General features: G+C 39.7%; 3 protein-coding genes across 4 annotated transcripts in view; all 3 read right to left on the bottom strand.

Annotated features, from left to right (window-relative positions):
* The window catches only part of fgfrl1a (fibroblast growth factor receptor like 1a), a 38,149-nt gene extending 26,686 nt beyond the window's left edge, over positions 1–11,463 (bottom strand). The window contains exons 1-2 of the mRNA XM_030766133.1: positions 10,951–11,463; positions 10,228–10,324 (exon numbers count right to left, since the gene is read on the bottom strand). Of these exons, the coding sequence (XP_030621993.1) occupies positions 10,228–10,291 (64 nt within the window). The 5' untranslated portion in view covers positions 10,292–10,324; positions 10,951–11,463. The remainder of the gene's footprint in view (positions 1–10,227; positions 10,325–10,950) is intronic.
* A 976-nt stretch (positions 11,464–12,439) lies between these two features.
* rnf4 (ring finger protein 4) lies at positions 12,440–16,479 on the bottom strand. Of its 2 annotated transcripts, XM_030765772.1 has the most exons (8): positions 16,460–16,479; positions 15,451–15,552; positions 15,210–15,330; positions 14,874–14,950; positions 14,560–14,572; positions 14,022–14,148; positions 13,606–13,657; positions 12,440–13,350 (listed from the first exon to the last, which is right to left on the bottom strand). In XM_030765772.1, the coding sequence occupies exons 2-8, from the start codon at positions 15,460–15,462 to the stop codon at positions 13,201–13,203; spliced, it is 552 nt and encodes a 183-aa protein (XP_030621632.1). In that variant the 5' UTR covers positions 15,463–15,552; positions 16,460–16,479; the 3' UTR covers positions 12,440–13,200. The 2 variants fall into 2 exon arrangements, with proteins under 2 accessions (XP_030621632.1, XP_030621630.1); XM_030765770.1 differs by lacking the exon at positions 16,460–16,479 and having other exon boundaries at positions 15,451–15,874.
* A 6,762-nt stretch (positions 16,480–23,241) lies between these two features.
* Positions 23,242–26,382, bottom strand: selenot2 (selenoprotein T, 2). The gene is made up of 6 exons (XM_030765739.1): positions 26,093–26,382; positions 25,441–25,551; positions 25,163–25,289; positions 24,703–24,790; positions 24,390–24,536; positions 23,242–24,203 (listed from the first exon to the last, which is right to left on the bottom strand). Exons 1-5 carry the CDS (start codon positions 26,299–26,301, stop codon positions 24,415–24,417), a joined length of 657 nt encoding a protein of 218 aa, XP_030621599.1. The 5' UTR covers positions 26,302–26,382; the 3' UTR covers positions 23,242–24,203; positions 24,390–24,414.
* Positions 26,383–27,229: the final 847 nt, after the last annotated feature.

Below are 27,229 nucleotides of genomic sequence, written 5' to 3'. Positions count from 1 at the left end.
TAGACCCCTGCTCCCTCCCCCATGCCACAAAGGAGGAAAATGCAGAGCTATAAATGGTAGCTAACTCCACTGCAGATGACATTTCCATTGGGTGACTGGTTATAGATGTACTATACCAGTAATCCATACTTTGCTCCTGTAAAAACACGGATCCTATGTATCCTTTAAAGTTATATCCATTTTGAATTATAATACTGATTAAGACAGTAAGGTGGCAAAATGGCCAACAAAAAAAAGCTAAAATAATCTGAAACAAATAAGAGAAAAAACCATAAGGGTTTACAGGGCAATACTGCAATCATGGTCATGTTTTAAGATGTCACATTAAGAGACATCTTAATGTGAAGCTGACAATGATAAACTCGGAAAGTGGGGGAAATATTCTCAGTTTATGTTGTAGGAACAAGAGTCTGATAACTCTCTGGCTAATGTTTAACTGCAGCTGCCTCCATCTTGCTGATAAAAGCCTGGGTTGAGCCTGGCTGGTCACACTTCTCTTTCACCTTATCTGCATTACACATGGCCCGAACTCCACTCCCGATAGGTGGCCAGCACCTGGTATGGCTCCCCTTTGTAATCACCTGTCAATATTTGATTACCAGGAGCCTGCCATTTGTCCCACTACACTGAAATAATCAAACATAGGAAAAGAGCGGAGCTGAAATGCTTACAGCAATGCCTTATCTGAACTTTCAGCAACAACCTTGAGATAGATCACACTTTTCATTTGCTCTGATTTTAGACAGAGATAACAGAATATAGAAGTTACTCCAGGAGGGTTTTTCTTTCACTATGATACAAATACAGAACAACCATTAGTGAAAAGATACAGGCAGTCTCAATAAGGTGTGATTGGATAGCTGACATAACTGGTTACTGAGATTACATACAAGCCAACTACCAGAGTCTCAAGATTCACTCATATGTTAAGAGAATAATATACTTAATGGCATGCCCAAAATTAATAACTGTATAATATACTGTATAAATGTAATATACAAATAAATGAATAGCCTAAATGTATAATATGTACAATGATTCAATTTTTTCTGCTACAACATTATGAAGATGAGGAATAAACCATGAAGAATAAAATTTCTAGTTAAAAGACTCAAAAAAAGGGCTTGTTCTGTCAGGACGACTGCAAGAACAAGGATGCCCGTGGGAGAAGTGTAATGGAGACTAGACCCAGGCTGAACTGAGATAGGATGAAGTGCTAGATAAAGTTCACAAGACACAGAATATCAAGGCTCAGAAACTCATCTAACTGAAACGTTTTGCAAAGACATAAGACACAAAGGGGAATATATATACACAGAAGGTAAATGAGTCCATGAAATGAGAACAGGTGTGCATGATGATTGACTGACTGGCAGAGTTCACCAGTGATCAGTAAGCAGACGACACCAAACTCTGATAGGTAGTAACAGCGGCAGAGGGAGATGGGGGCGTGGCAGTTTCCTTGAGATGGAATCCCTTCGTATAGGACTTTTCTCCATAATTGCTTCTATTCAAAGAGCTAAAACAATCAAATAAAAAACAATCCAAAGCAACCAAGCAACCAACCAAACAAACAAAAAAACCAAAACAAAACAAACAAACAAACAAAAAAACTGACACAAAAGCTACTACAGGGCTGACTGGGTAAACAACTCCCAAAGTCCACTCCCCAACCCACCCGTGTCTTCCACCATCTGTATCTTTCTGGCCCACTGACAAGAGAGTCTGGCATTCTTGCCCTGGGTAAGGGTCTCCAGCTTCTCCCTGGAGCCCATCTGTACCCAGTACTCTCAGCCTCCCACATTCCACACTGTGTCTCAGCCATGACTAACTCAATTTGTTCTGCGCAGGTCTCTGTCAGGTTTCATCTGCGTGCTCTGCTGGCAACTGACTGAGACAAAAAGGCCTTGAAACACCTCGACTAATGTGACCCAATGAAAAAATGACATGCGATACTAAGATAGGTACATTTAGAGGGACTGAAGTAAGGCAGAGGATGGCCTAACCTGTGACTGTATCAGGAGACATCTGCATGGCCAGTGAGGAGGGGTGGCTGTAGTACATTCTACTCCAAGCAGCTGTGAGTAAAGTAATGCTAGTTTGACACTTGGGCTCAGGGCCAATCGCTGCATACATCTGTTTTTAATATCAACTATAAAATATGCTCATAGAAAGTTCTTTGTACGAGTCAGGAAAAAAAAAATGCCAAGTGGATGATATAATGTAGTTTTTCGAGGAAGCATTCATAGCATAGTATTTGCATAATGCAGTCCACATGAGGTACCTGTATAAAATTACAAATGTAGCACTTCAGCAGAGCTCCCCTGTGCCCGGAACCTCTTGGCCCTATGCCCCCCTTATTGGCTTGTCCTTGTAAAGTGGTTTTGGCCTGTATTCATTGTGGCGCCACGGGAGAAGAATACCCTGACCTGGAGGCACAGCCAGATCCTACAAAGTGTCCATTGACAGTCTGAGCACTCACGTGGCCCTCGGTCCTGGAATATCATCTCAAATGAATCAGTCGACATAGCATTTGTACCTGTCAGTGCATGCCGATTTTTGCCCTTGCAAGGTGCTGATCTGTTGGCTGCCTTACAGTCATTTTCCTTTCGGCAATCATCACGTGAGGGGTCACTCTTTCACCAACAGCCCCACCCAATGAGCCACCTTCTCCTTCATTTTCCTCCCCCCCAAATTAAACGATCAAGTTCGGGGAGGAGAGCCGGCACTTGGTTTTCCGTAAGAATATATTTAGAAAGAGCTACTCCAATCGTAACAGAGCTGTTGTGTATCTAATTTAAATTTCTGTTACAGAGCAAATGGGAGTTCAGTGGGAAACACAAAACCATGCGAGGATAATTGTCACTGACATTGTATTAGTGGAACAACATTTACTTAAGACAACAGTCATCTGAGCACACAGAGACACAGAGAGCGAGAGAGAGAGGGAGAGAGAGAGGGAGAGAGAGAGAAAAGACCAAAAGAATGAGCAAGAGAGAAGAAGAGAAATAGAATGACGGGGACAGACATAGAATGGAAGCCCTTTCATCTTTAAACCGCTGTCTGGGAGAGTGAACACAGTAGATTTCTCCCATAGAGGTCTTTTTGGGTGAACAGTTTAGCTTCACAAACAAATGACAAAGAGCTGCAGGAGTTCCAGTGGACAATGGATTTGAGACGGGGAAAATGACACACCTGTTAGGAGAGGCCCTCTCACATAGTCCATTTGGGTAATTTCATCAGGCCAGATCCTTCATGGATCTATGAGACATACTATAGCCAGCAGGAGATAAAAACTTCCACAGGTGCAAGTAAGTTCATTCTAGAACAGTCCCCTGATATTTCCCAAAATACAAACTTACTGTACCAAAAACACCAGTCATGTGGTTTAACTTCCCAGTACTTAAGAAAAGTTGGAGCCACAACGACAATATAGCAGTCGCTGTTGGGTTCTCAATGATTTTAGATTCCCAAGTGCCCAAACCACTCCCACAACTCTCACACACTTTACACATTCCAACTGCTGTGTGGATTCAACCCCAACAGCTGGCTCTGCTTCTCAGTGCTGCTACAAGGCGGTGGGGGGGTTACTGATATTTAACTTACAAAACTGCTTGCAGTAAAACATCTATAATGAGGGTGAACTGAAAAACTCACACACACACACGCGCGCGCGCGCACACACACACACACACACACACACAAATTAAGGTGTAAGACAATTGTGATGATGACCAGTTTGGTAATGGAAAACTGATTTACATCAGCAGAGTAAACTTATTTGCAGATTGCAGAAAAAAGTATAAACAATTTTCAATATAAATTTTGACCAGCATACATCTTTGGCATGTAATAACACATTTAGTAACAAGCAAAATGTGGATTATGAAAACTCTTTCAAGGCTGCATTCAGTTCTCTCTCTAACTCATTGAAATAACTTTTCACCTTTTGCCTGTAGTGGAACCACAAAAAAAGTTGTACTGAAGTGTGAACTATGATATATGCTATATGGTAAAGATATCTGAGATGCAGCGTTTGAGTTTCCATTTGAAACACACCTCGGTGTCACTGCTGACATGGCTAAGATGATGCAAAGTGTGAATAAAAAAAAAAAAACATGTTAACCTTGGTTAAAAACAACAACAACAACACCCCCCCCCCCAAAACACTAGTACACTGCACTGAAGAATACAGACCTGCAAAAACAGCAGTTGAGAATGTCCTATTGGTCTAGAGACAATGCCACTGCTGACAAGAGTCCAAGTCCTCATAATTTCAGGATTGACAGATGGCATGTGGTGTTGAACGCTAAATACAATGCTGTAGATGTGGCCTGGATATCTAGGCCAGGTCAGATACCACAGATTCATGCGAGTGGTGTTGTAAAGTGTCCTACGCCTGGACTTCACAAGTGTATTTTATTTTTTTTTTAAAGGAGATGATTGCGTCTGCATGTCAGCTGTGAGGGCAATGCGGGATAGAAAAAAAAAAAAAAAAAGACTGTAGAAGTGCCAGCTATCAATCACGCAGATGCCTGGTTTTGTTTGAGACCAGTGCAGCATTCTCTCTTGCTGAGGGAGCCGTGGAGCGCTCCCTGACACATGACATATACACAGCTGCTGGAGGGCGCAGGCCCCAACACAAACTGACATGCCAAATCCAAAAGAAAACAAGAGAAGCTGTCTCCAGTCGAAGGGATTGCTTTTCAACATCTCATTTGTAATGCGCCTAAAAGAACAGCTGGGGAAGTGGGGGTGGGGAAATGGGACCAAGCCTAGTCACAGCAATGGCAGACAAAAAAGAAGTTGATATCGAAATATGGAGGGTGTCTGAGAGTGGGTGGGACACACAACAGGAGAACTGACATGTTATTGTAAGACCTCTGGTGTAGGGTCAGGCATGTGACCTAACCTGGCCCTCTCTGTGGTCAGCTCTCTGGACCTCTGACCTCTTCCACGGAACTCTGGCCAAACATAAGCTGCAGGCACCACAACAATGAGGCATTGAAGCACCGGAACTAAGGAGGCTATGCTTTACAGTGACTGTCTCAGAGGAACGACCAAGGCAAAAGTACCGTGCAAGTTGAGAGCTATGTGCTAACATTTAGTCCAATTATATATATGTAAACTACCAGTCAGGTAAAATGTGATATTTGAAGCCTTTTGTTGCTACTAATTCATTGTATACTGCATTTAAACTGGAAGTTTGCACAAAGTTACGTCCTTTCACATTTAAGCATTAAATGGCTCACAACTGGCATGTGGCATTTGCTCCCTCACATCCCTAGATTTAACAAAATATTTTTACAACCCCCATTGAAATCAGGCTGTTTTTCTTCCTCTCTCACTCCTGTGATTGAGGGCACCTCCCCCATGGGCAACATGATCTTGTACCAGCATCTAGGCAGCACAAGGCACCAAGGCTAGCAAAGGAACTCCCCAGCCCTCCAAAAGCACTGATGGTTTGGAAGACCTCCATCAGCCATCAAAGGACAGGCCATATGTCACTGCTGTCATCACTGTATCACCCTCACACACTCTGACTTTCTTTCGGGGACTAATTACAACACAAAACTCATATTCAAGGCTGGTTATATTACTTAAATGTACTCAGTTGGGTCAAACTACACCAGATGACAGGAGTCATACTCCACTGGTAACACTCATAGCTGTCCTCTGAGCAGAGTTTCTCAATCTGGAAGAACCTTAACGGCATTACCATTCCTTTTCTCATTCTACTTTCAATCACGCGAGCCAGAAAGGCAACGTCTCTGAGATCTGCTCATTATTCCGCAGTTTCAAAGTTCTTTTGAGATCCTAACATTAAAAACACTTTCATTCTGAAGACGTGGCTAATGTACTCAAGTATCCAAGGCCTCCTTCACCACTGAATCGAGTGATTTGTACCACTGTGTGCTGAATAAGACCGTAGCACAATTTACGTCCCTGAACTATTTTCCACCTCATTACAGAGGAATGTTCTTTACAGTGGATTGCCAATGAGGCTAGGTGACAAAGAAACGGTCGCTATGTAAACACCTTTTGACTTTGCAATAACCACTTTATTAGCCAACCTTAATGACCATTCTTCCTTGAGCCTTCCTCAGAGCTTCACACCTTTCTGCTAACACCTTGTTCAGTAAGAATGTCATTTTTTTTGTGCTGTTAGTGGCATTTTATTCCCAATGCAGCCTTCACTTATTTTCTTTAATCTTTTAGCACCAGCTATCCACGGTCTATAAAGCGCTAATTTAATAAAGTTGGAATTTACACACAGGAATGTTGCACTCATATTAATGTACTGCACTAACTCTAAAAGCTGCACAGATTATATTTCACCGTTTATCTATTTGTTTGTTCTAACCATGTAAATTGTACAAATTCACCATAGAACTGAATAATTTGCAATGAATTGTGTCATTTGCTGTCCCCTGATAATGATATTTTTATCCCTATCACACAGTCCTGCTTACCATAACTGGACCACTGATATGTTGAGTGCAAAACATGTAGTAACAACCATCCCCAGACCCCCATATGTCAATACACACCTTGAAGTTTGGGGAGAACAATCAACTGTAACAACATACAGCACATACACTTCCTCTGGGTTCTAGCTAGTGATAAACCATAGGAAACGTAGAGCAAGAGAGGGAGAGGGAGAGAGGGAGGGGAAAAGGATAGGAAGGAGGAGGAGGGGAGGGAGAATGAATGAACAAATGTTCTTCTTCATTCTATAGGGGACTCATTCTCTGTCTCCTTCTTAACCAGAATATCATTAACTTACCTCTGAGTGCTTTCTTTTTGTACATTATCAGAAGTTAGTAGGTTTTAGCATCAGTTTAAGTTATATTTATGTATTTATTACCTGCTAACACTGCAGTCCACTTCAAAAGAATATTTAAAGTCACTGTAAAGGGTGGTCTGCATTAGTATAAACAAAGCAGCATGAACTCACAAACACTTCAACTCAACATCACTCCCACTCCATTCCCCATTTGTACAAGCCCATATGTTCTTCCTTCTCCTTCCCTCTGTCTCTGTCAGTCTCTCCCTCTATCCCTACTCTATCCTCTTATATTCCTTACCTTGCATATAAAAGCATAGGTATTAATGGATCTAAAAAAGTCCTTTTTTTTTAAATGCGCGCTGTTAGTTTCGTCATGAGAATTTAACACAAGGATTGAGGTTAATCAAGTAGTTCACCTATAAAACCTACTATGATTCTTACTGTAAAGGTGAAACTTGCTCACAAACAACACATGTTAAAACACTACATTTCAAGTATAGATCTAAATGAATATTAAAGCTTATTTTCATCTGCTTTACAAATGTACTATGTCCATGAAAACACCTTTATTTGAATACACGATTAAATGTTAGTAGGGGAGCTTTTCAGCTCTCCCATAGATTTCTCATCAAGAGACCAAAAGTGTATCTGTCGAGACACAACATAAGCCACAAATACAAACACTTGCCAGACGTGCCAGTTGGACAGATCACTGCAGACAGAAAAAGATGCTAATTTTTCAGCCACAGCCCGGAAACATTGCATAAGCTATCCAATTCATGTGCCTCTCTGGCAGCCAAGCACAAATGACGCTTCCGCTAGCGATGGAAAATATTTGTCATCTGACGTGAGGTTTTGAACTCTCTTGCACCAAGGACAGACAAGGAAGGCTGGGTAGATGCTTCTCGTAAGGACCCTTCAGCAAGTGGATTTTCCTATTATACTGTTACCACTCTGCTACAATGAATCTGTTGAGGGGAGTCTATTTAGCAACTGTGATTTAGAAAGTCATTAGAAATCTTCATGATGATACACAAGTGCTGATAAACTTTCCAAAGGCACTGTCTCAAGAGCACACTCTGACATTCAAAACTGTTGAAAAACAAGTCACAGAAACAATCCAAAACGCTCTGAGGGAACCGTAAGGTATATAATCTTATTTCATCATTGTTATTCTTAAAACTTCGTAAAAACTTCTTTGGGTGAAATTTCTCTCATATCTTTCAATACATGTCTCCAGAAATATATTCATTTCATATTTGCCCTGTGTCTCATTACTCTGAAATGCCTGCACTGATCCTGAAAATTCTACCTTGTTTTATTTTTGAAGACAAAAAACTGCATCCTCTAGACAGAAATAAGACACCCAAAACTTCCAGTAAACAAGTAACGATGAGGTTTTTAACTGATCGTCTGGACTAGTCTGTCAATCCTCCGACAGTAATCTAATCTCTCAATCGTAAACCTTTCAACTCAAGGTCTGAGTTGTTCAAAAACACACATTCTAAATATCTGATTTTTCAGGCAACATGACCATTGTTTGGTAAATTTACATGAGATACCCATACAGAGACAGGATTTCTTCTGTTTTTTTCCTTTCCATCACCTTATCTAAAGACATATCAAATCGGCCCTACGGGTACACGCGCTGATACAATCAAGGCAACGAGTCAACTGTGTTCATTTCTCTTCATGCGATGCTCCTGAACGACTCAGATCCGCAGACGAACCTGTGGCATTGTCCTGCCACACAAACAGAATTGCCTAATCTAATCGGATTTGTGTTTACTTTTGGCTAAGCGTCTCCGTGAAGGCCGGGGCTGTGTGACCGTGAATGCTGCATTGTTCCGCACCCTCGCAGATGCAATCTGCTCAGACGCCGTTCGGCCTCCCTCTCTCTATCTTTCTCCTGCCTTTCCTCTCCTTCCCCCCTCCACCTCTCTCTCTCTCTATCTGCCAGCCGCTGTGACTGGCTGTTGAGTCTGAAAGGTATGGTAACGGTAAATGGGAGACTCCAGTGCTCACGCTTCACCTGCAGGTCTGAAGGGAGTGGAGTCAGTTTCCCTCTCTATCTCAGTCATCAGCATGGGCCCCCTTTCAGATGCTTTTGAACTGAAATGATGGTTTGTTTCAGCTCAAAAACACCACGGCTGGGGACTTCCTTACTCTAGAGGATCACATTGAGCAAACAATGATGAAACACTGCTCAAGGTATCACGGTCAAACACTGCCTTTCCGGAGCTTAGGAGAAAGCCTTGAGGGTCCCCCATTCCTTACCTTAATATTTTTGAAACCCAATGCACCACAGCTCCTTGACCTGTGTTTAGGGGCTGCTGCCAGGAAAGTGACACAAGGTACTTTGTGTTTCATTGTGAAAATCGCTATCTCACAGATTGCTCTAGAAAAATATGTTTCTTTGTCTGCCTTTTTTTTTTTTTAACATTTCAATATTTCAAATGCCACTTGATCATCTTACAATTCCAGCCACCTTTCCCCTAAGAAGGGTGTACAGAACTGTGAATAACTGAAATGGCATGTAAGTGCTGATTGGTGAGCTAGTTGGAATATATCGTATTTCCCAGTTACCGTGCACTGTGTATGAACAAATTATGTCACACACAAAAATAACATAAATCCCCTTTTAAGTTGAAGGAGGCTTTAGGTAACTGAGCCACAATGTGTATGTCTAGGAGTGTGTGACTGGTCAACTGACCCCTAGGACTTGCTGCTGTCGTCGCCTTTTAGCTATAACGCTGCAAATTCCTTTTGTTTCTCTAAATGCCAATGCAAATTACTGGCCATAACTTGAGAAATCAACTTTTCACACTTCACACAACACTTCACACTTCACACTGCTTTAAAACACGAAAGAGAGGATCATTTCAATAGGAGAAAACTATTAATACTGTAGGTACGCCTTGAATCTGTTTATCACAAATTCATCATAACATACATGCTATAACCATTCTGATTGGTCCTGCCACAAGAAAATGTAAATATATATGGTATCTGTGTTAACATGGCATACTGATTTATAATAGATAGCAAGACATATTACTTAGAGCAATGATTTAAACAATGATTTCTGGTAGTTTGACACATGAAAGGACACTGAAAGTTTCTTTCAGAAAGACAACCATAGTGATATGTACTAGATAAAATGTAGGAAGAATCATGTAAAAAAGTGAAAAGTCTAAAGTTATCATGAATTGTTTTATTCTATTTTTGTTTATGCAACAGTTCCAAAATTGTGAACTATATCATTTATACATTGGAACTCGAAATTAGCTCAGGCACAAACATACGCAAAATTCAGCTCGACTCATCTCAGTGCTGTCTGATAATTTCCAGTGTTTTTCAGCATCAATTAACTCATTTAAGCATCCCTTCTATTTTCAATGCAAACTGAAAAAGCAAATGATTTTTTTTCTACTCACCCCGAGCACTGTCTGTCAACAGTATAATATCAAAAATGAAAAGGGCAATCCATAGAAGTTCCATGCTGTCCCTAAGGAAGTTTTCTGCTTTTAGAATCTGGGGGAAAGAGCACAGACAACAAGCTCTCAGTAAGGAAAGAACAATTACTGACTTATCGTGAACTTAAAAACACACTAAATAATGAAAGAAAAGAACTACTATGCAACGCTATCCAGCGTTATAATTTCTTGCAGATTTTTCTCCTCTCGAAAAGGGTCAGGACATTGAGGAAATCTATTACTGAATTACAGTCTTTTAACAAGTAAAAATGAAATGAGCCTAACTTGTTAACTATTTAACATCTTACAAGAGTACAAGCAGCCTATCCCTAAACAATAAAAGGAACACAGTAGAATGTGATGCTGAAGGACTAAATGGTTTTATTCATGAACTCCGTTCAAACGAACAGCAGTTATTTTGGCCATATGGTTCCCTGTTTTCAGTTAGAGGAATTATTCTTTTCGTGCTCGTAGCACAAGCTTGTAACCCTTGTAGACTAGGTTGACCGAAAATCCATACAGTCTGCTAATACTGTTGCTTGATTTTGCTTGCCATTTAGGAGCTTGCTACCTGTTGAACCGGTATTGCTAAGCATGATATCTAAATAAAGTTATTGATATCTGTAGTTACTCATTTTCATCTTAACATTTTAGGCAAAAATCATTATTCATATCAAGACTTACCAACAATCGATATTTCTCTGGATTTTCTTTCCCTCAGGCGATAAATGAAGTACCATGCTTACATATTTGAAATCTCCGCTCAGATCATTTCTAGTTACATGTGCATGCGTCCGAATTTCTCGGGTTAGAAATAACGTTATTGCGGCCAGATATTACGTTTGCAGTTAATTCCGAGTCAGTCCTACTTATTTCCACTGCGATAACAGTTACATGAAATCAATTTTCTCAACAGTGTGCGGTTGTAGATCTGATGTGCACGCGGACAGTTGTGATCAGCAACCAGCACTTTACATGACAGTTAGCCTAACCATAAACCGTAAAGCGCTCGTGTGAAGTCCACTGGTCTCCTGACGGGCTTGGGTTAGGAATCCGATACAAAATTTAAATTAATAAGATCTTGTGGACGCGCCGGTTTTATGATATTACACCCATAAAGAAGAGCCGATAAAATAATTGCGAAGCCGGAATTGCTATTTAACCAACCGCAGGTCCCTCGTTAAATTCCGTTAAAGTTATTTAGATAACAGAGTCTGTCGTCTAGTTACACCGCAATCACTGTAGAGGGAACGATAGTCCAACCCTACGACGAACTTTTGACCAATCAGAACGAGGGGCTCTACACATTTTAGTATTTAACTCTTTCGTGCAACCGTACTATAATAATAATAATAATAATAATAATAATAATAATAATACAGACAGGTCCAAGCCTTTTTAATTTCTCGTTAACACTTACTGACATTTTCCTTATTTTCATTTGTATGTATGTGAGTGTTTGTGTCGGACATAAAATGATTCAGAGTTCACACGCCCTTCTAAGCATACTCAATATTTTCTGTAGGGTGTTGATTCACTTAATATAGCACAAGAAAAGATTGGGCACGAAATGAAAATTCGTCAACAACCTGACTAATTTTCATTAAGGCAATATTTTAGGACGAATACATGTCTTAAATGTATGTGCGAGGCAAGTTTCTATCGTGATACAAACACCTGATACAAGGTGATAGAAGGTACTATCACTAACTTAAAATAGTTGACAGGGCCAAATAGCACGACTGAAATAATGTTAATGTTCAAAATGTTGTATATACTGCTGCCTTGTGGTAGACTTCAGTAATGACAGAGGGATAAGTAGTTCCCTGTAATGATTTCAAGAATTTCAAAAATATGGTTCATAAAATGTTATACAACTGGAAACTACAGCCTTCACTTTTAGAAATGTATGACAAACTTTATACCACTTTAGACAAAACCAATGCCTGTTAATAACTTGTGCTATGTCTTCTCTCCATCTAAGAGGACATAAGACAAATATTAGGTCAAACAAGTCCTCAGACTGAACAATCAATACTATCAGAAACTGACATTTATGTGCATTTGTGTGTCTTAAGCAAAGAGTGGTCTTTACAATCAATTAAAAGATCTTATGTATGATCACACAAACTGCTGAAACTAAACACAATGGCTGAATTTACCCAAACCTTTATTTTAATTGATACATACAGTGATCTACTCATTTTGTACATTAAATACATACAAATATTTACAATGAAGGCTTGAGGCAAAACACCTGGCTGCAAACTAAACTGTAAACTGGCCAACAGGGGGCAGTGGTGATGTAATATCCTTAAGATGTTTCAAAGGTTGCAAATTTCACACAAGTAGCAACAAGAATAGTGCAGTGGTACATCAATCAATGGCCATACTTTGATTTTACAAAGAGCTGGATATGAATATTTGAAATGGTTGCTCTGTTAATCACTTAATCACACAGCTCAAACTCAGAGTCCTAAAACACTGGACAGCCAGATACTCCACAAAGCAGGATTTCTCAGTATACCTCTCATATAACCTCATCCTACTGTCAAAACTGTCCAGCAGACTAGAGAACACAGAAGGAAACTTCAGTTGCGCAGTTACCAGAGAAACAGTGCTTTGTGGAGTAATCACAAGGTTATCCACTTAAGTAAACATTTAAGGGTAGAGAAGCAGAGATCATCAAACATCCACAACTGCTTAAGTGCCCGAATTTGAAAAAATACGACAAAAACAAATGAATTTTTGAACAGAAGAGAATATCACTCACGATAGTTCACTGCCTTTCTAAAGTTGTTCATGTGAGAATGTTTAAGCACTGAGTGTTTAACTGAGTAACAAAAGGGGCCTTTTCAGGTATGACCAAGATACATGCACATAGGTCCCATGGGTCTGTTGGTCACTTGATTAAGTGTGTGTCGCTCCCTCTGGTTAAATGTAGATGGGGTGATACTGTTTGTGTGTGAGTTTCTTTCTGCATGTGGGGCAGGTATGAGCTCTTGCAAGGGAGTCTCGGAGACACTGGCTGCAGAACAAATGACCACACTTTGTAGAGACCATCAGTCGACCACTATCGATGATCTGTCGAAGGAAGAAACAGTGTTAATTTAAAACCTGACAGGAGGAATCTGCTGAGGTCTAGGTGCACTGTGCCAGCTCATGACTTTCTGACAAGTCAGTTCTGTGAAACATTTTTGCTGAATTTCAAAATTCTCCAGCACTTTCACTTGGCTTGGAACGTTGACAGAGTATCAGCAGTGGAAAAGAAAGAGAATGGACTACTATGCTCAGAAGAAATACTTTAAGTACATTTAAAATGTCCTTTGTAACTCTTACCTCTGCATAAGCATCCATACACACAGGGCAGCTGACAGCTCCAGGCATAGATCTATAGACAGAGCAAACAGAAGTGACAGTGGTTTTAGACACAAACCTAAATGAATCTAAATCAACAACACATGGCCCTCAGATCACATGGTTTTACAAATTAGGGTTTGCACCTTACAAAAAGGCAGAGAACAATGCAATTTTTTCGTACTTTACATCCAGTAACCACTGGTAAAACATAAAGTTCACCAGAAGAAAGATGACTGATCAATGCCTGAGTGACACATGACTGAATGAACCCAGATATGTAAGATAAGACCAATATTACAGGTGCTAAACACAATTTTAATCATAGGAAAACATCTCAGAAATTACAATTTTTAGAGCAGTATCTCAGCAGCACTGAATCTCTATAGAAGTTTTACCTGGCCCTTGTGCTAGCTTGCAGAGAGGATAGCATAGCAGGGCTGAGGCCAACACTACTCTCGTCTACTTCTTCATCGCTGCTCAACACATAGCTCTCTGTGTTCTGCCCATGTCTGCTCTGGGAGTCTGCCAGCAAGTCACACACATACTTTTATCAGCATTTTACAAATGGTTGGACAGAGGTTGATGTCAGCAGTTAAATAAGCTTTAATGAATTACAAAGCACACTGCATATGACAAACACTCCATAAAAACATGAGATTAGAAAATACTGCTAGTGAAATAAGCAAACGTTTTGCAATCATGCATTCAACTGAAGCTGCATATTCAAAATATAGAGATGTTTTATTTTCAGTGTGAGCGCTACTGATTCTTTCTGTGGACATAACAAATAATTTACTTTTTCACTCATGACCGTAGTAACTACATTGATCTACCTTTGTTCAGCGTGTACAACGTACTGAAATAAAATTTATTTGGATTACTCTAAAACATGGATTATTAGGTCTGTAAAGTAGAAAAATAATGACTCATTACCTTCTCCCACCACCTGATTTCCATGTGGCAACAAGGTGTAATTTGAGGAAAGAAAAGGAGGAATCACCATTAACAAAACAACCATTAAGATCGCAGACAGGCAAAATACTATAATCTGGTTTGATCCTGTAGTGGCATCATACGTGCTGTCAGTATGAGAGAGTCCAGTCTGCTACTGAGTAAGAGAGTTGGGCACTGACCAGAACACTACAATATCAACACATTATTTCATGAAAATACATGCTTGAATGCTAATACAATGCTTAGATATAATTTTTCGCATATTTTTGTTTTGCAGACAATGCAAAACTCACCACCACAGAATCATTGTTGGTGAGGTCAACAACAGCAGGTTCTAATCCTTCACAGGTAAGGTCCACCACCTCATCATCTTCAAAATGAATTGAGGGAAAGAGAGGGAAAATAATGAACTAATTATCAGAAAAGATCTAAGGGAATCGTAATTAAAGAAGCACTTCACTAACACCTAATAAACTGGAATAAGATATATGTCTTTAGATTCACCACATGAGCCCTAAATGTATTTTCATTTTGAACTATCTAATGTACAATGGTACAGACTAAAGCTGGCATGATCATACTTTCTATCTGGTGCAAGACCACCTACACCTGGACAATACGACACTCACTACTAAGTCTGTCGTTCTCTAACACAATGGTCTCCATGTCTCTCTGGGACGACTGAGTCCTACTTCTTTTGGTTGAGCATCTGGAACATGAAGAGGATGTTCTCCGTCGTTTCCTTTGAGTCTACAAAAAACGCAAGAATTACAGCTGCAACTAAAACATGTAAAAAGTAAAGCCCGTTTGCTTAATCATAATCAGGTGTCTGTCCATGTGTTTGTGTTCGCGTGCGTGAATAGTACTCACTGTAGTACTCATGTTGCCTCAATAACTGGTTTTCGTTAAGTAAAATCCGGACAAATTGTCATGTAAGACGAACGTTTTCTTCAGGTTACAAATACATATCCACTAATGAGGAAAAACACGCGGATAGATTTTTAAAAAAAGGAAGCCCTGATGGTGACAGTCACTATAATTAATTAATACGACAGGGTATATTACGACAAAGCATGTTTAAATACAAAAAACAAAGACTGAACTCGTTCATTTGAATCGTTTGTGATAACACTTAGATATCAATTCAGAGGGTCCGCAAACAGACACTTTGGTTGTACCAAGTCAACACTGCAGTTAAGCAACGCTCGGTGGGTGACTAAAATATTAGTATAAAGGGTACTGGGGAGACAATTGACAAGCTAACAATCCAAACGCCAAACTGTAGCTAGTAAGATCCAATCAGTAGCAAATGCTAAAGTTTACCACACTTTTAAGCTTCCGATGAGCTAACTGATTGAGAAGGCCTGTTGTACAAGAAGTGACGACTAACGTTAAGTAGACAATAAAATTTAGACATAAATAGCAATAAGCTAGGAACGGAGCACTGCTAAGAGGTAAAGTGCTATTTTGCTAGAGAACTGAAATTGGTAGGTATATCCCCAGTTGGGTGACTGCTTAGCTTTTAAATATTTTCTGCTGGTGGGGAGTATCAAAATCAAACGTCAATGTTTTCAAGTAACAATATAACGTCGGAAAATGTATTTACGTCTCGTCAACAATCTAGAGACGCCCTAATGCTGCATCTGAATAACAAATAAAGACCAGTAACCAGCTATCTAGCTAAAGTCAACGTTAGCCTGCAAGCTACAGACAATTTGGTTGTAAAGATGAAAGACAGTTTTGGTTGGAACTGGTCTAGGCAGCTTGCCCTACATAACCCGTCGAACTATGAAAAACTGAAAAGATCCCATCGAAAGCAATGTCCTGAAATCATATCCCAACGATTAGACGAACAAAATACAGATAGCCAGCGACATACTCGTATACTCGGGTCGCTTCTGTCCGTTGAATTCAAAAGCGAAAGTCCCAGCGAAGTATGATTGCATACTTAGAGTGCCATCTATTGTTGTGGAGGGTATGTTCAGGTAAAGTGTAAATTGCTTTTTAAAGGCTCTCGCATCGTGCAGCGCCATCTATTGGACAAAGTGGACTGTGATCATATTATGGTGCGCTGTATCAAAACTAGCATGTTGCCTGAACAACGCACTATTTAAGGATATGCCACGAGGTACCACTGAACAAAGATGAACACGCTGCGTAGTGCAAAGTGGTTGCATAAACAAAAGATAAAGAGCTTTTCAAAATTCAACTTTTTGAAACCTCAGTTTGTAGTTTCATTCCAATTTACTTCCGAGTATGATTCCAGTTTGGTTGATCTGAAGCCATTTAATCCGTATTGCTTTCAGTTAAAATGAGTAATAATGTGATAAATAAACATTTGCCAAATATAACATAATAAGCGGTCATTACATTAGCTGTTAAAATAAAGAGTTGCCATCTCCAGAAGTAAACTGTAGCTGTAAGCCGCAGCCATCTGTTTTTTTTAATCATTTGCTCATTTGATCTGATGTTATCATCAGTTATTCATTTGCAAACATTTAATAAATTAGTGCAAACTATGTGCTAGTACTGGGGAGTTTATTTTCAGGATAACATTCAGTATTTTGGTCAACAGACTTTCACAAGAAAAAAAAAAGTTACTCTTTACAATGATAAGGAGAATTTAGACATTGAAGAACATTACCTTTCCCCCCAGCAAATTTCATTTCAATATATTAGAGATTAAAAAAAAAGTCAGATGATAGGGTTTCTTTTTTCCATTTGGGAGAGCAGTTGCAGATTAAGCACATAACTAGTAAGGACACTACTTGTCCCTGTAGCTTCTGACCTGTCTCTCTCTATACACACACACACACACACACACACACACACAAACTTGCTATCAAAAATATATTTTTAGTTGTATGGTATGGCGGAGTATTAGGGCCACATCGAGGGGAAAAAACTCTGAGATTTCGAGAATAAGGTCGAACATTACGAGAATGAAGTCGTAATTAAACGAGTTTTTTAAAATAATATTACGAGAATAAAGTCGTAATTTTAAGCTACGTGTTAGAAGGGAAATGTCAGAAGAGCAGCCTGCCGCTGCTGCGTTAAAATGAGGAACGTGGACCATATTCTGTGGTTACACTTTTGCATGGGTTTCACAAATAACGAAATACTTAATGTTTTGGCACATCATTTTTGTTTGGTTGCTGGTGATATTTTCCTAAATACTGTGTTTTTTTTTCATCAAATTTTGCAATTTTATTCTCGTAATATTATAATTTTCTCGTAAACTTGCAACTTCGTTCTCGTAATTGTGTGCCTTCTTTCTCAATTACGAATTTATTCTCGTAACATTACGACCTTATTCTAGAAATCTCAATTTTTCCCCCTCAATGTGGTCCTAATTTTCCGTTGTAAAAAACGATGAAGAGAACACAGAATTTCAGCGCACAGTGTTTTATGCTCTACATATGTGTGGCACATTCTTCTTGCCCAGGACAACGTGTTGAGTATCCAGGAGTAGTTAACGATTGAGAATGTACCTGTTTATCAGACCAATAGGGAATTAAGTGCCAAATTTGCGGAAGAAGTCTAAAAAAGTAACGTGGTGGGTTAGCTTTGGTTTGAAGCCAAGGTACTGTGACTGTTTTTAATGACCCATTCGGCCTAACAGATATTTGCATAGTTAGTCGGCTGAAAGCATGTCATACAAACTTTAACAGAGGGTTTCTTTACTTTATTTTGTCGCTGTGGGTTGACACCAAAACCTTCTCAACCTACTTACTATTAGCACCTAAAACATTGATACCGCATGCATCACTCTTAAATTCACGTGGGTAGCGAGAACTTCCCTACGTAAATCAATAGGAATGATTCATAACATCTTACTTACTTAATTAATCTGAATGAAGCACCCACTTGCTGCTGCCTGTCCCAACCTTAGGCGGGATCCCGTCCTCCGTTTGTCGGAGCGGAGTATTCCAGTCCAGTCCACTTACGGACCCCTGCGCAGTTAACCTTCTGTCCAGGCTCAGGAGACGTTCAGTGGAGTGTCCATCCCAATCCTCGTTGCCAGATAATGTAAGTGAAACTTGGAGTCCCCTGTAATGAGAGCTGCTAATTCTCAGAGACAACAAACTTCAGATGTGACGAATCGTTGTCCTTTATGACATGCGCACGAGAGAAGCATACTTCAGAAATGCAGTGCAGTTATCACTGAGGTTAAGGTGTGCAGGGCTTTTCCTACAGTGAGGCAAACTTCCAAGGACATGTGTGGGCAGTGGCGAACTCAAGCTGTTTGAAAGGCAGGGGCGAAAAAATAAAAGGCACCTACTGCACGATACGACGCCCCACCAGCGCATCATGTATGATGAAATAGTCTTCATCCTTGATTGAGATTCACATTATGTTATTAAGTGATCCAGATTAAAAGTGTAAACACACCTCTATGATAAAAACACACAGGGAACTATAAACCTTCAAAATGTTTAGGCCCTATTTCACACACAGCACAAAAAGCTCATTTTCTATGTGCTTCAATTTTCTTTCTCTCCTCGGCCTCCTGTAATCATAGGGTAGCCCAATACTAACCCTGCTCTTAAGTTAGTTGAAAAAGCAATTCACACCAAACATTAAAGTCCTATGGGCATTTTGTACCCTAAAATAATTCCCTAGGGAAGGATTTTTACACTTCTGCTTGATTCCCAAATTGAGTCCACAGGTTAGCATAGATTCAGCTAAGCGTACCCGTTTAGTTAGCTAGCTCCTTAGCTAGGCATAGCCTTAAATGTGACACAGATGTCTATGAAAGCACTTGCACTGTACATACATTAGTATTTAGTAATGCATCATTGGTAAAACTCAGTCTTTATTATTTAAAAGAAAGCTTACTGTATTACCTACCTCACACATTGTAGTAGGATGTCAGGGTTACAGCTCAGACTATATTAACTCACCTCTGACATCTGAACATTTTAGAGGGGGTGTGGCTAAAACAGAAAACTTAAATGAATGGAATAGATGTAAGTTTTTTACAATGGGAATGAGTATTTTAAACTTTATTTGTGTCATCGTTGGCAACAATTTACTTGGCCTTCACTATCAAATACAGTTAACCTAACATAATCTAACCTAACCTAAAAGGTACATTGAAAAATGAAAACGGGGACAGTGCAGATGAGATTACATCAAAATGCTAGCTAGATATTAGCCTAACTGATCGGCCCCTTGCAAAAACACAGAAAAGATTTGTTAGCAGCCATACAATGTGTTTTGATTGTAAGCAGGGTTTGAGATGTAAATTCAAAATCTTATCAAAGTATTTGGCGGCATCCCTAGACTGTCGTCACCTACACCCGCATTGGGAAAGCCTGCCCTAGAGGGCATGTTGTAGGGGAGACTGTAGGGCACTGCATCTCATTCTCTTCACTGGGACTTTTTTTCTCTCCGTTGCAAGGGCACTTCACCGTGTTTTTCTCACTTGGAAGGGCATCTAAGAGAGCACTCCATGAGTTTTTTTTTTCATCAGAAAGGCACCTTTCGGGAACCTCAAGTTTATCCCATTGTAAGGGCACCACATCACATTCTCTTCACTGGAGGGGCATCCATTTGGAAACTTCCCTACATGCTCATGCACGCAGGGATACCCTTTGCAACACTGCATCACATTTCATCCACTGGAGGGGCACTTCTCCATTAGAGGAGCACCTAATTGGGCACTTCCTCATGTTTTCTCACCTGTAGAAGTACCCTATACAGCACTGCATCCCATTTTCTCTGCTGGAAAGGGCACCCTTCGGGACACTGTCATATAGGAGCGGCATAGAGGGCACTTCCTGAGTCCGCCAGTGTGTGTGGGGGTATACAAGATAATTTTTCCCATAGAGCACAGGATACTTATCTACATAATGAATGCTAATTGTTCTAACACACAGATACATTTTGCAGCATATAGTAACTAGAAGGGCACTCAGAGAGCGCAGACCTCTGCCAAGGTCTCAGTATTAACAAAAGTGAAAAATAATTCCTGGATCCACCCCACGATTTAAATCCACTCCAAAATGTAATGGGTTCTTCCTTGGCCCATGCTACACTCCCCCACCACCAAGTTTCATGAAAACTGACCCAGTAGTTTTTGCATAATCCTGCTGACTCACAGACAGACAAACAGACAGACAAACAAATGGCGCTGAAAACATAACCTCCATGGTGGAGGTAATTAGGCAAGCACGGGTCCCTATAATATTAATACTTCATCATGACAATAGTCATGAGGCACACTTTCCTTCTAAAAGTTACAATCATAATGCAAAGTGATATCTTCCCCACACAAGTTAATGCAGCCTAATAAGTAAAATGTTGCATTTGGGATTACAATTCAAGCAGGGTCTCCATTTTGACTCCTACCTCTTTGGCACATGAGCCCATTAGCTTTGAAACAGAGGAACAGAGCAAAGGCATGAGTCACATTGCAGAGGAGGCAGCAAAACACACTGGTGACATCAGGCTCTCAGCAACAGTAATTTTCAAACCCAACAGCAATGTCTCCAGACACCAGACAAGGAAGAGGACGATAAAACAACTGAAGACAGAATTTGTAGTTCTGGAGCCAAAATGGTGTCTTACTGCCTGCTGAACCCTTGTATTGGCCTTGTATATCCTTCTCTTGAGTGATGTCTCCTACCCGGACTCAGTTATTCTACAGTGCTTAGGCAGGAACCTGTCTGGGACACTTGTGACATGGCAGGTTGTTCTCATTGCTGAGCAGGTATGACATTGGAGAGTAACAGTGGGAGGATAGTGTAGACTAGATATGGAGCTGAATTCAGTGTCTGATAGATACCTCATTTGAGCATAGTGGATGGACAGTTATCCTTTCAAAGCATCTGCTCCAGTGTCAAGAGTTGTACCGACCTCATGAACTCTTGTTTGTCTGCATCTCTGATAGGCCTCAGCAAATTCTTCATTACAGTTGTGGACCACTGAAACATTAAACTTGATTTACATCTTGATAGTCTTTAGCATACATCTTGACTCATAAATGATACCGGTAGTGATATACTACTGGTGACAGTGAGCTGCACTTTTTATTATGTATCTAAATTCTCTCACAAGATAGACCTATAACATTTGTGATTTGCGTCTGTGCTTTGTGCTATTCTGAGGACTTCATTTGAAATGATTACCACTAAATCTGTTTGTGAAGAGAAGGAAGAGAGGCAGAGATAAGGTAGGCTACTGTTTGAAAGGATGAATGGACAACAGTCAAAACAGTTATTGTTTTGACACACTGTTAAATTGACAGGATGTAACATGGGACAAGGTAGCAGTGTGTATTTTCAGTTTTGCACTGAACGATATCTCTATCCTCATCAACGCTGAAGCTTAGATTCTGATTGCTCTGTTCTATAAAAAGTGAGTCTAATTTGGAAGCTTTCTTATCTGTCCTAAATTTTCTCAGTATTTTCAGACCTTTGTGGTGTTACTCTGGAAGACTTAAACCAAATTAAACATCAGGACTTATGGACCCTTCTAATTCTTAAGAGATCAGAGACTATAGTCATGTCCCTGACCAATGAGTACATTTTCAACTGTGTAATCTTATGAACGATCTCATCTCAGTAGATCATTTTGTACCGATCTGCCTGCCTGATCTGTGTCCCTGATGACAAATGTAATGTCTGCACTTCTTGTAAAACCTTGTTCAAGATCACACACAGGAAGCACTGCTGTAGAAACTGCAGAGAGGTGAACTGTATGAAGTTATTGGTAAAGCCACAAAAGCTGCATGAACATTCTGATACCTTATGACAGCTTTCTATCCATATAAATGTTTCAGTATAAAATAAACGACTCTTACCTCTAGATTTTTTGTGTCTGTCATTCCTCTCGCTTGGCACCTTTACCTCACTATGGTCAGATGAAAGAATCAGGGTTGCACACACTGGTATGTACTGCACATCAATCCATTCTGCATTGCCAGGATATCCTCCTGACTGCTCAAGAAGACTTTGTGGGTACACTGAACATTCATGGCCACATTCTAACCTGAGAAGCGCATGTATAATTGAGGAATCTTAGGTAAGTTTGGCATTACTCATTTCACTCCAGAATATGTGTATGTGGTAAAAATTTGTCATTTGTCTGACATTGTGTTGTAATAATTCACTAATTTAATAGCTGAAGACTGCTGTCTTAATCAGTGTGATATCAGCAGAAAGGCTTATATTCTATGTAAAAATAAATGTTGCAGGGCCTGTGTTCATGTCTTGGGAGGATACGGAGACCTTGCTAATGTTCTCTTCTTTTGTAGAATACCTAAAGACCCAACTTATTCATTTGTTAATTATTTTACCTATTTATTTAATGGCTACGTGTCAATGTATGTACAGTTTTGTTCATTAGTCATGGTTTGGATGGCAATCAAAAGTTTATCTTTTGTTAACATGCAAATCTACATCTATATCTATCTATCTATCTATCTATCTATGAATCTATAACTTCCTGTGGACAAATACAGAACAAAGGTAATAAAAGTAATACAAGACAAACACAGGCTATGTTTATGGGTCTGTATTTCATATACACCCAAATTGCACTATACCAGCACAGTCTTCAAGTGCTCCACAGTCACCACTGAAAACATCAGTGAAAACATACAGACCACTTTGCATACAAAAACATAACACATGACAGGATCTGAAGCATCTTTATTCTACATCACTTTTGAAAAGGCAGAAAATTTCACCTTGCTAAATCCCAAAGAAAGGTCACCCAAGATATGAATCCACAGAAACAAAGCTTCATCAAAATAAAGGGTTATGGGAAAAAAAATAGGAGTAGTTTTTATAAACAGTACCATTCTAATCAAGCTTCTGATATACAGTGTTATGTTCAATAAGCACTCCTGGAGAATAAACTCGTAACAACTGCAGTAACTGTCATTCATACTATGGCAGTCTCCAACACCTGAAGTTTAAGAGTTTGGTGGCAGTGCAATAATAAATAGCTTGAAGGGTTCATCTAATAGCAGAATCCTGTTCACATTTCAACTTGTAAAGCATCTTAAGTTTAAAGTGTGGAACATTAGAACTAACTCTGCTGTGAATACATAAAAATACACATTCAAGCACTTTAAAAGGTTTAGCCTGCCTTGACTAACTTTGTAAATTCTAGGATGGCAAACAGCTCTCTTCACAAAAAGTCTGACTGAAATTAGACAGAGCATGTACAGTATACATCTACAGTAGTGTAAACCAACACTCAATGGATTGTTTGAAGAGTTTAAGACAAATAAACTAAAATCACAGTCGCCCTTGAGAGAAATGGAACATTTCATCCAGATTTTAGCAAACGCAAAAAGAAAAAAGAAAAAAAAGAGGACAGACAAAGATGACAGCAGCCTATGCGGCTTTTCCTTCTACCAAAACTTCTGTATTTGCTATCTTATCAGTACATATAGTCCGAGTTGTTTCTTTACAATTTTATGCATATAGATAAATGTTTGAACAAGAAGAATGAGATGGAGCTTAGCTGGAGGAGTGTTTCACCAGGCAGTGGAAGTGTGTGTAGTGGGAGAGGGATCCAGTCTGCACTCACAGCAAACTGTTTTCAGTGCAGACCTTCATAAAGCCACGGTCCACAGTCCCGCTGACAGGAGAAACAGTCCCAGAGACCTGAGAGAGAAGGAGACACAAAATGAAATGCGCATTCATTTGTTATTGGCTTTTCACAGCATAACAATGTTATTTCAGTGTTAATATGTATTTGCTGGGGAATCCAAGTGAAGCTGTATATGGAACTAATGTGCAATTTGCTGTCATGCAAAACCCTTTTCAACATTTCTGCAGTATTCCACTTACTCATCTCTCTGCTTGAACAACAGCACTATGATGCAGGAAAGGAGAACTTGTCCACCTGATTCATTTTTAGGTGATTATCAAGAATTTGGAAAAGCTCCTGGATGTTGGGCACATATCCTGATTGCAACTTGGACCAAATTGGAACATCTACAACACCGAGAAAAGAGAGAGGACATGAACTATATCTCAGCCTATTAAGACCATATAAGCACCACAATGTAGAAAGTTAAATAACGATGTTTTACAGTCCTTTAAAAAACATATAAGGGAATCGGATTTAATAGGGCCCTGGGTACTTGTTAAAATAACCCACCATTTAATGTGATCTCAAATGCTCCCGTGGAGAGGAAATGAGTTTCCAGCATGTTACTGAGGAAGAATGCCATGAGACAGGAAAATATCTGAAAGACACACCATGCAAATTGTCGCTCTGTAACTAATCACGAAAGACGTTTATATAAAGGCACAAATAACATACTGGTGAGTGATGTGCATGGGGAACACCCAAAGCAATTACCAAGTCAGATCTCTGACTGAATCACTGGCATCATAAACAGTATGGAACAACCTGGCACAATGACCAACCCAAGACATTCAAAAGTTATGTAATAATAATTATATGTGAACAAACTTGTCAAACCTGCTATTCTATAACCATGATGAACAGAGTTAACTGTCTTGTATAATTTTCATGTGGCACTGGTTTGCCTTCACTCTCTTGAAGGCTATGGATTTTTTAAAACAGAAAATACAGTTATATAAGCCTGAGCTACCTTATTCTCTTGGCCCCACGACCACACTCTAGGCGTTTCCATCCCAAGCATTTGAAAAGGATTTTGTCCAGTCACAATCAGGGCAATGGCGAGCAGTTTAAAATAAGAAATGAAGTTTGCCATGTACCTGAAAGATATTAAGTGAGATACATCAAGGGTGACAGATTAACATTGTTTTACTAGCATTTTTCATAACAAAATCAGTATTCAGAGCACTATAGCACGATTCGTCCTTCCAATTGCCTCATACAAATGTTATTCCCGCTGAGACCACTCACTTGTTAATTGGTTTAGGAGGGTAGTTCTCTCCCTCAATTTTGATGTCCGGGTACAGCTGGTTTATCGACCGGGAGTACTCCTGGAACACCTTACTGTACCCTCAGGATATGCTGAAAAAACAAAGGTGCAGGATCAATACGTTTGATTAGCTCCAAGGCTGTTTATTTAGACATAACATGTAGACACAGAGTAAAATCTAAGTAACAACAGGTAATATGAGGTCAATAAATCTACTGGCAACAACACGTTGCCAGCACACTACAGTTACTTATTCACACAGCCATATCAATGATACGTAAGACGCAATCTCATTATTTTAAGCTTAAGGCTAATAAAATGATAAGCTTTAGACTATACTACTACTACTAGTAACAGTAAAATTTGAGTAACGAGGAAGAATGTTAATGTCTGTTACGGGATTCGGCACATTGTATATTCGAGAGGACAGAAGAAGGCCTTGTCGATTTCTGTAACATTAACTCCCTTGTCTCATTGACGCTAGCAACAGTAGCGTGTCGAGCGGAATTCGGTAAGCTTACTGATAGCGTTAAGCTAGCCGTCAGTACAGCTGCTTATCTAATGAGGACAGCGTATCGGCGAGTTCACCAGTTACGGTTAATATTTGGATCAGATTCTCTAAAACCAACTTACCAGAACTGGAACTTCAGAACTGGACCTGTGTACAGTTTCTGTTTGTTTAGCTTCTGAGTGTGGACATCATCCAGCAAGCTTTCGGGCCCCAGGTCCTCCAAAGCTTGATGGTGTTGAGTCATGGTTCTTCCGAGGTATATGTCTCGGAGTGTGACAACAGTAAAAAACAATAGTGCCGTAAGTATGCCTGTTTGGCTGTATTCGGCCATTTCGGCTACGGTCGTGGGACTTGCATACAATGCTTTGCCCCTGTCACCCGTAAAAGTGACTGTTTTCGTGACAACCCTTCCTTACCCAGTGTTAGATTCTGCTTGATCTCACTTGATTGTTGGGTGATCACAAAATACTAAAGGTACACACTGCCACCCTCTGGATGGGAGTAAACATTATTAGGTCTCAGAACATTTCAATATTTTCATTTCGGTTCTTCATTCAAACCATCCCAAATGTTGCAGAACCTCCAAGGCAGTTTGTTCCGCAAGGCAACAGATGTAGAAGAGAGCTTACATTACACCGAGAGGAATATGTCATACAATTCCCTCAACTCGCCTCAACAGAAAACTAAACGCAAAACTGAGAGCATTCTATTAATCACACTTAGTCAAAGCATCGAATATATTTATGTCAACAAATAATTGCTTTTTGGAAGAAAGATGGTCTAAGGGTGACTGTACCACCAGTAAATAGAACTGGTAGTCCGCGATACTCCTTGTGTTCGGACTACTTTCTGTTTGTTCAAGAGGTACTTAAAGGAAACTGGTTAACATATAGTTTCCGATAAATCTTTGTGAATCCAGATAAAGTACGTGGGAGTCCAGATCCACGTGATGGTTTTACAAGTATTAAGAAGTCACAAAAGACAGTTAAAAAGAAACATGGTAATGATGTAGGCACAGTACCTCCTTTCCTGCATTGAATGTGCACTGTTGAACTTTATATTAACAGTTTTCAGAACTTTAGCTCCATCTAGTGGAATATTACTGTAGTACACCACAATTTTCGCCTCCTTTGAAAGAGTTGTGCAAGGAAAGGCAGCATCTGTTTCTATGGTACTTTATGAGTGTAACTGTTGTCATTGCTACAGTCTCACAGTGTTTATAAATATAACTTTAACACGTAATGCCAAGCCTTCAGTCA

Source organism: Chanos chanos, chromosome 2 (genome assembly GCF_902362185.1).
Source record: "Chanos chanos chromosome 2, fChaCha1.1, whole genome shotgun sequence".
NCBI classification, from domain to species: Eukaryota; Metazoa; Chordata; class Actinopteri; order Gonorynchiformes; family Chanidae; genus Chanos; species Chanos chanos.
The sequence above is the reverse complement of the archived record's forward strand: the minus strand, read 5'-3'. Positions and strand labels throughout refer to the sequence as shown.

What these genes read in the sequence shown, in the direction of transcription:
- rnf4 (XM_030765772.1), bottom strand. An exon ending in AGAGAACGACAGACTTAGTA is followed by an intron (nt 14,951 to 15,209) that starts GTGAGTGTCGTA and finishes TTCATTTTGAAG; the next exon opens with ATGATGAGGTGGTGGACCTT. An exon ending in GTATGGATGCTTATGCAGAG is followed by an intron (nt 13,351 to 13,605) that starts GTAAGAGTTACA and finishes TTCCTTCGACAG; the next exon opens with ATCATCGATAGTGGTCGACT.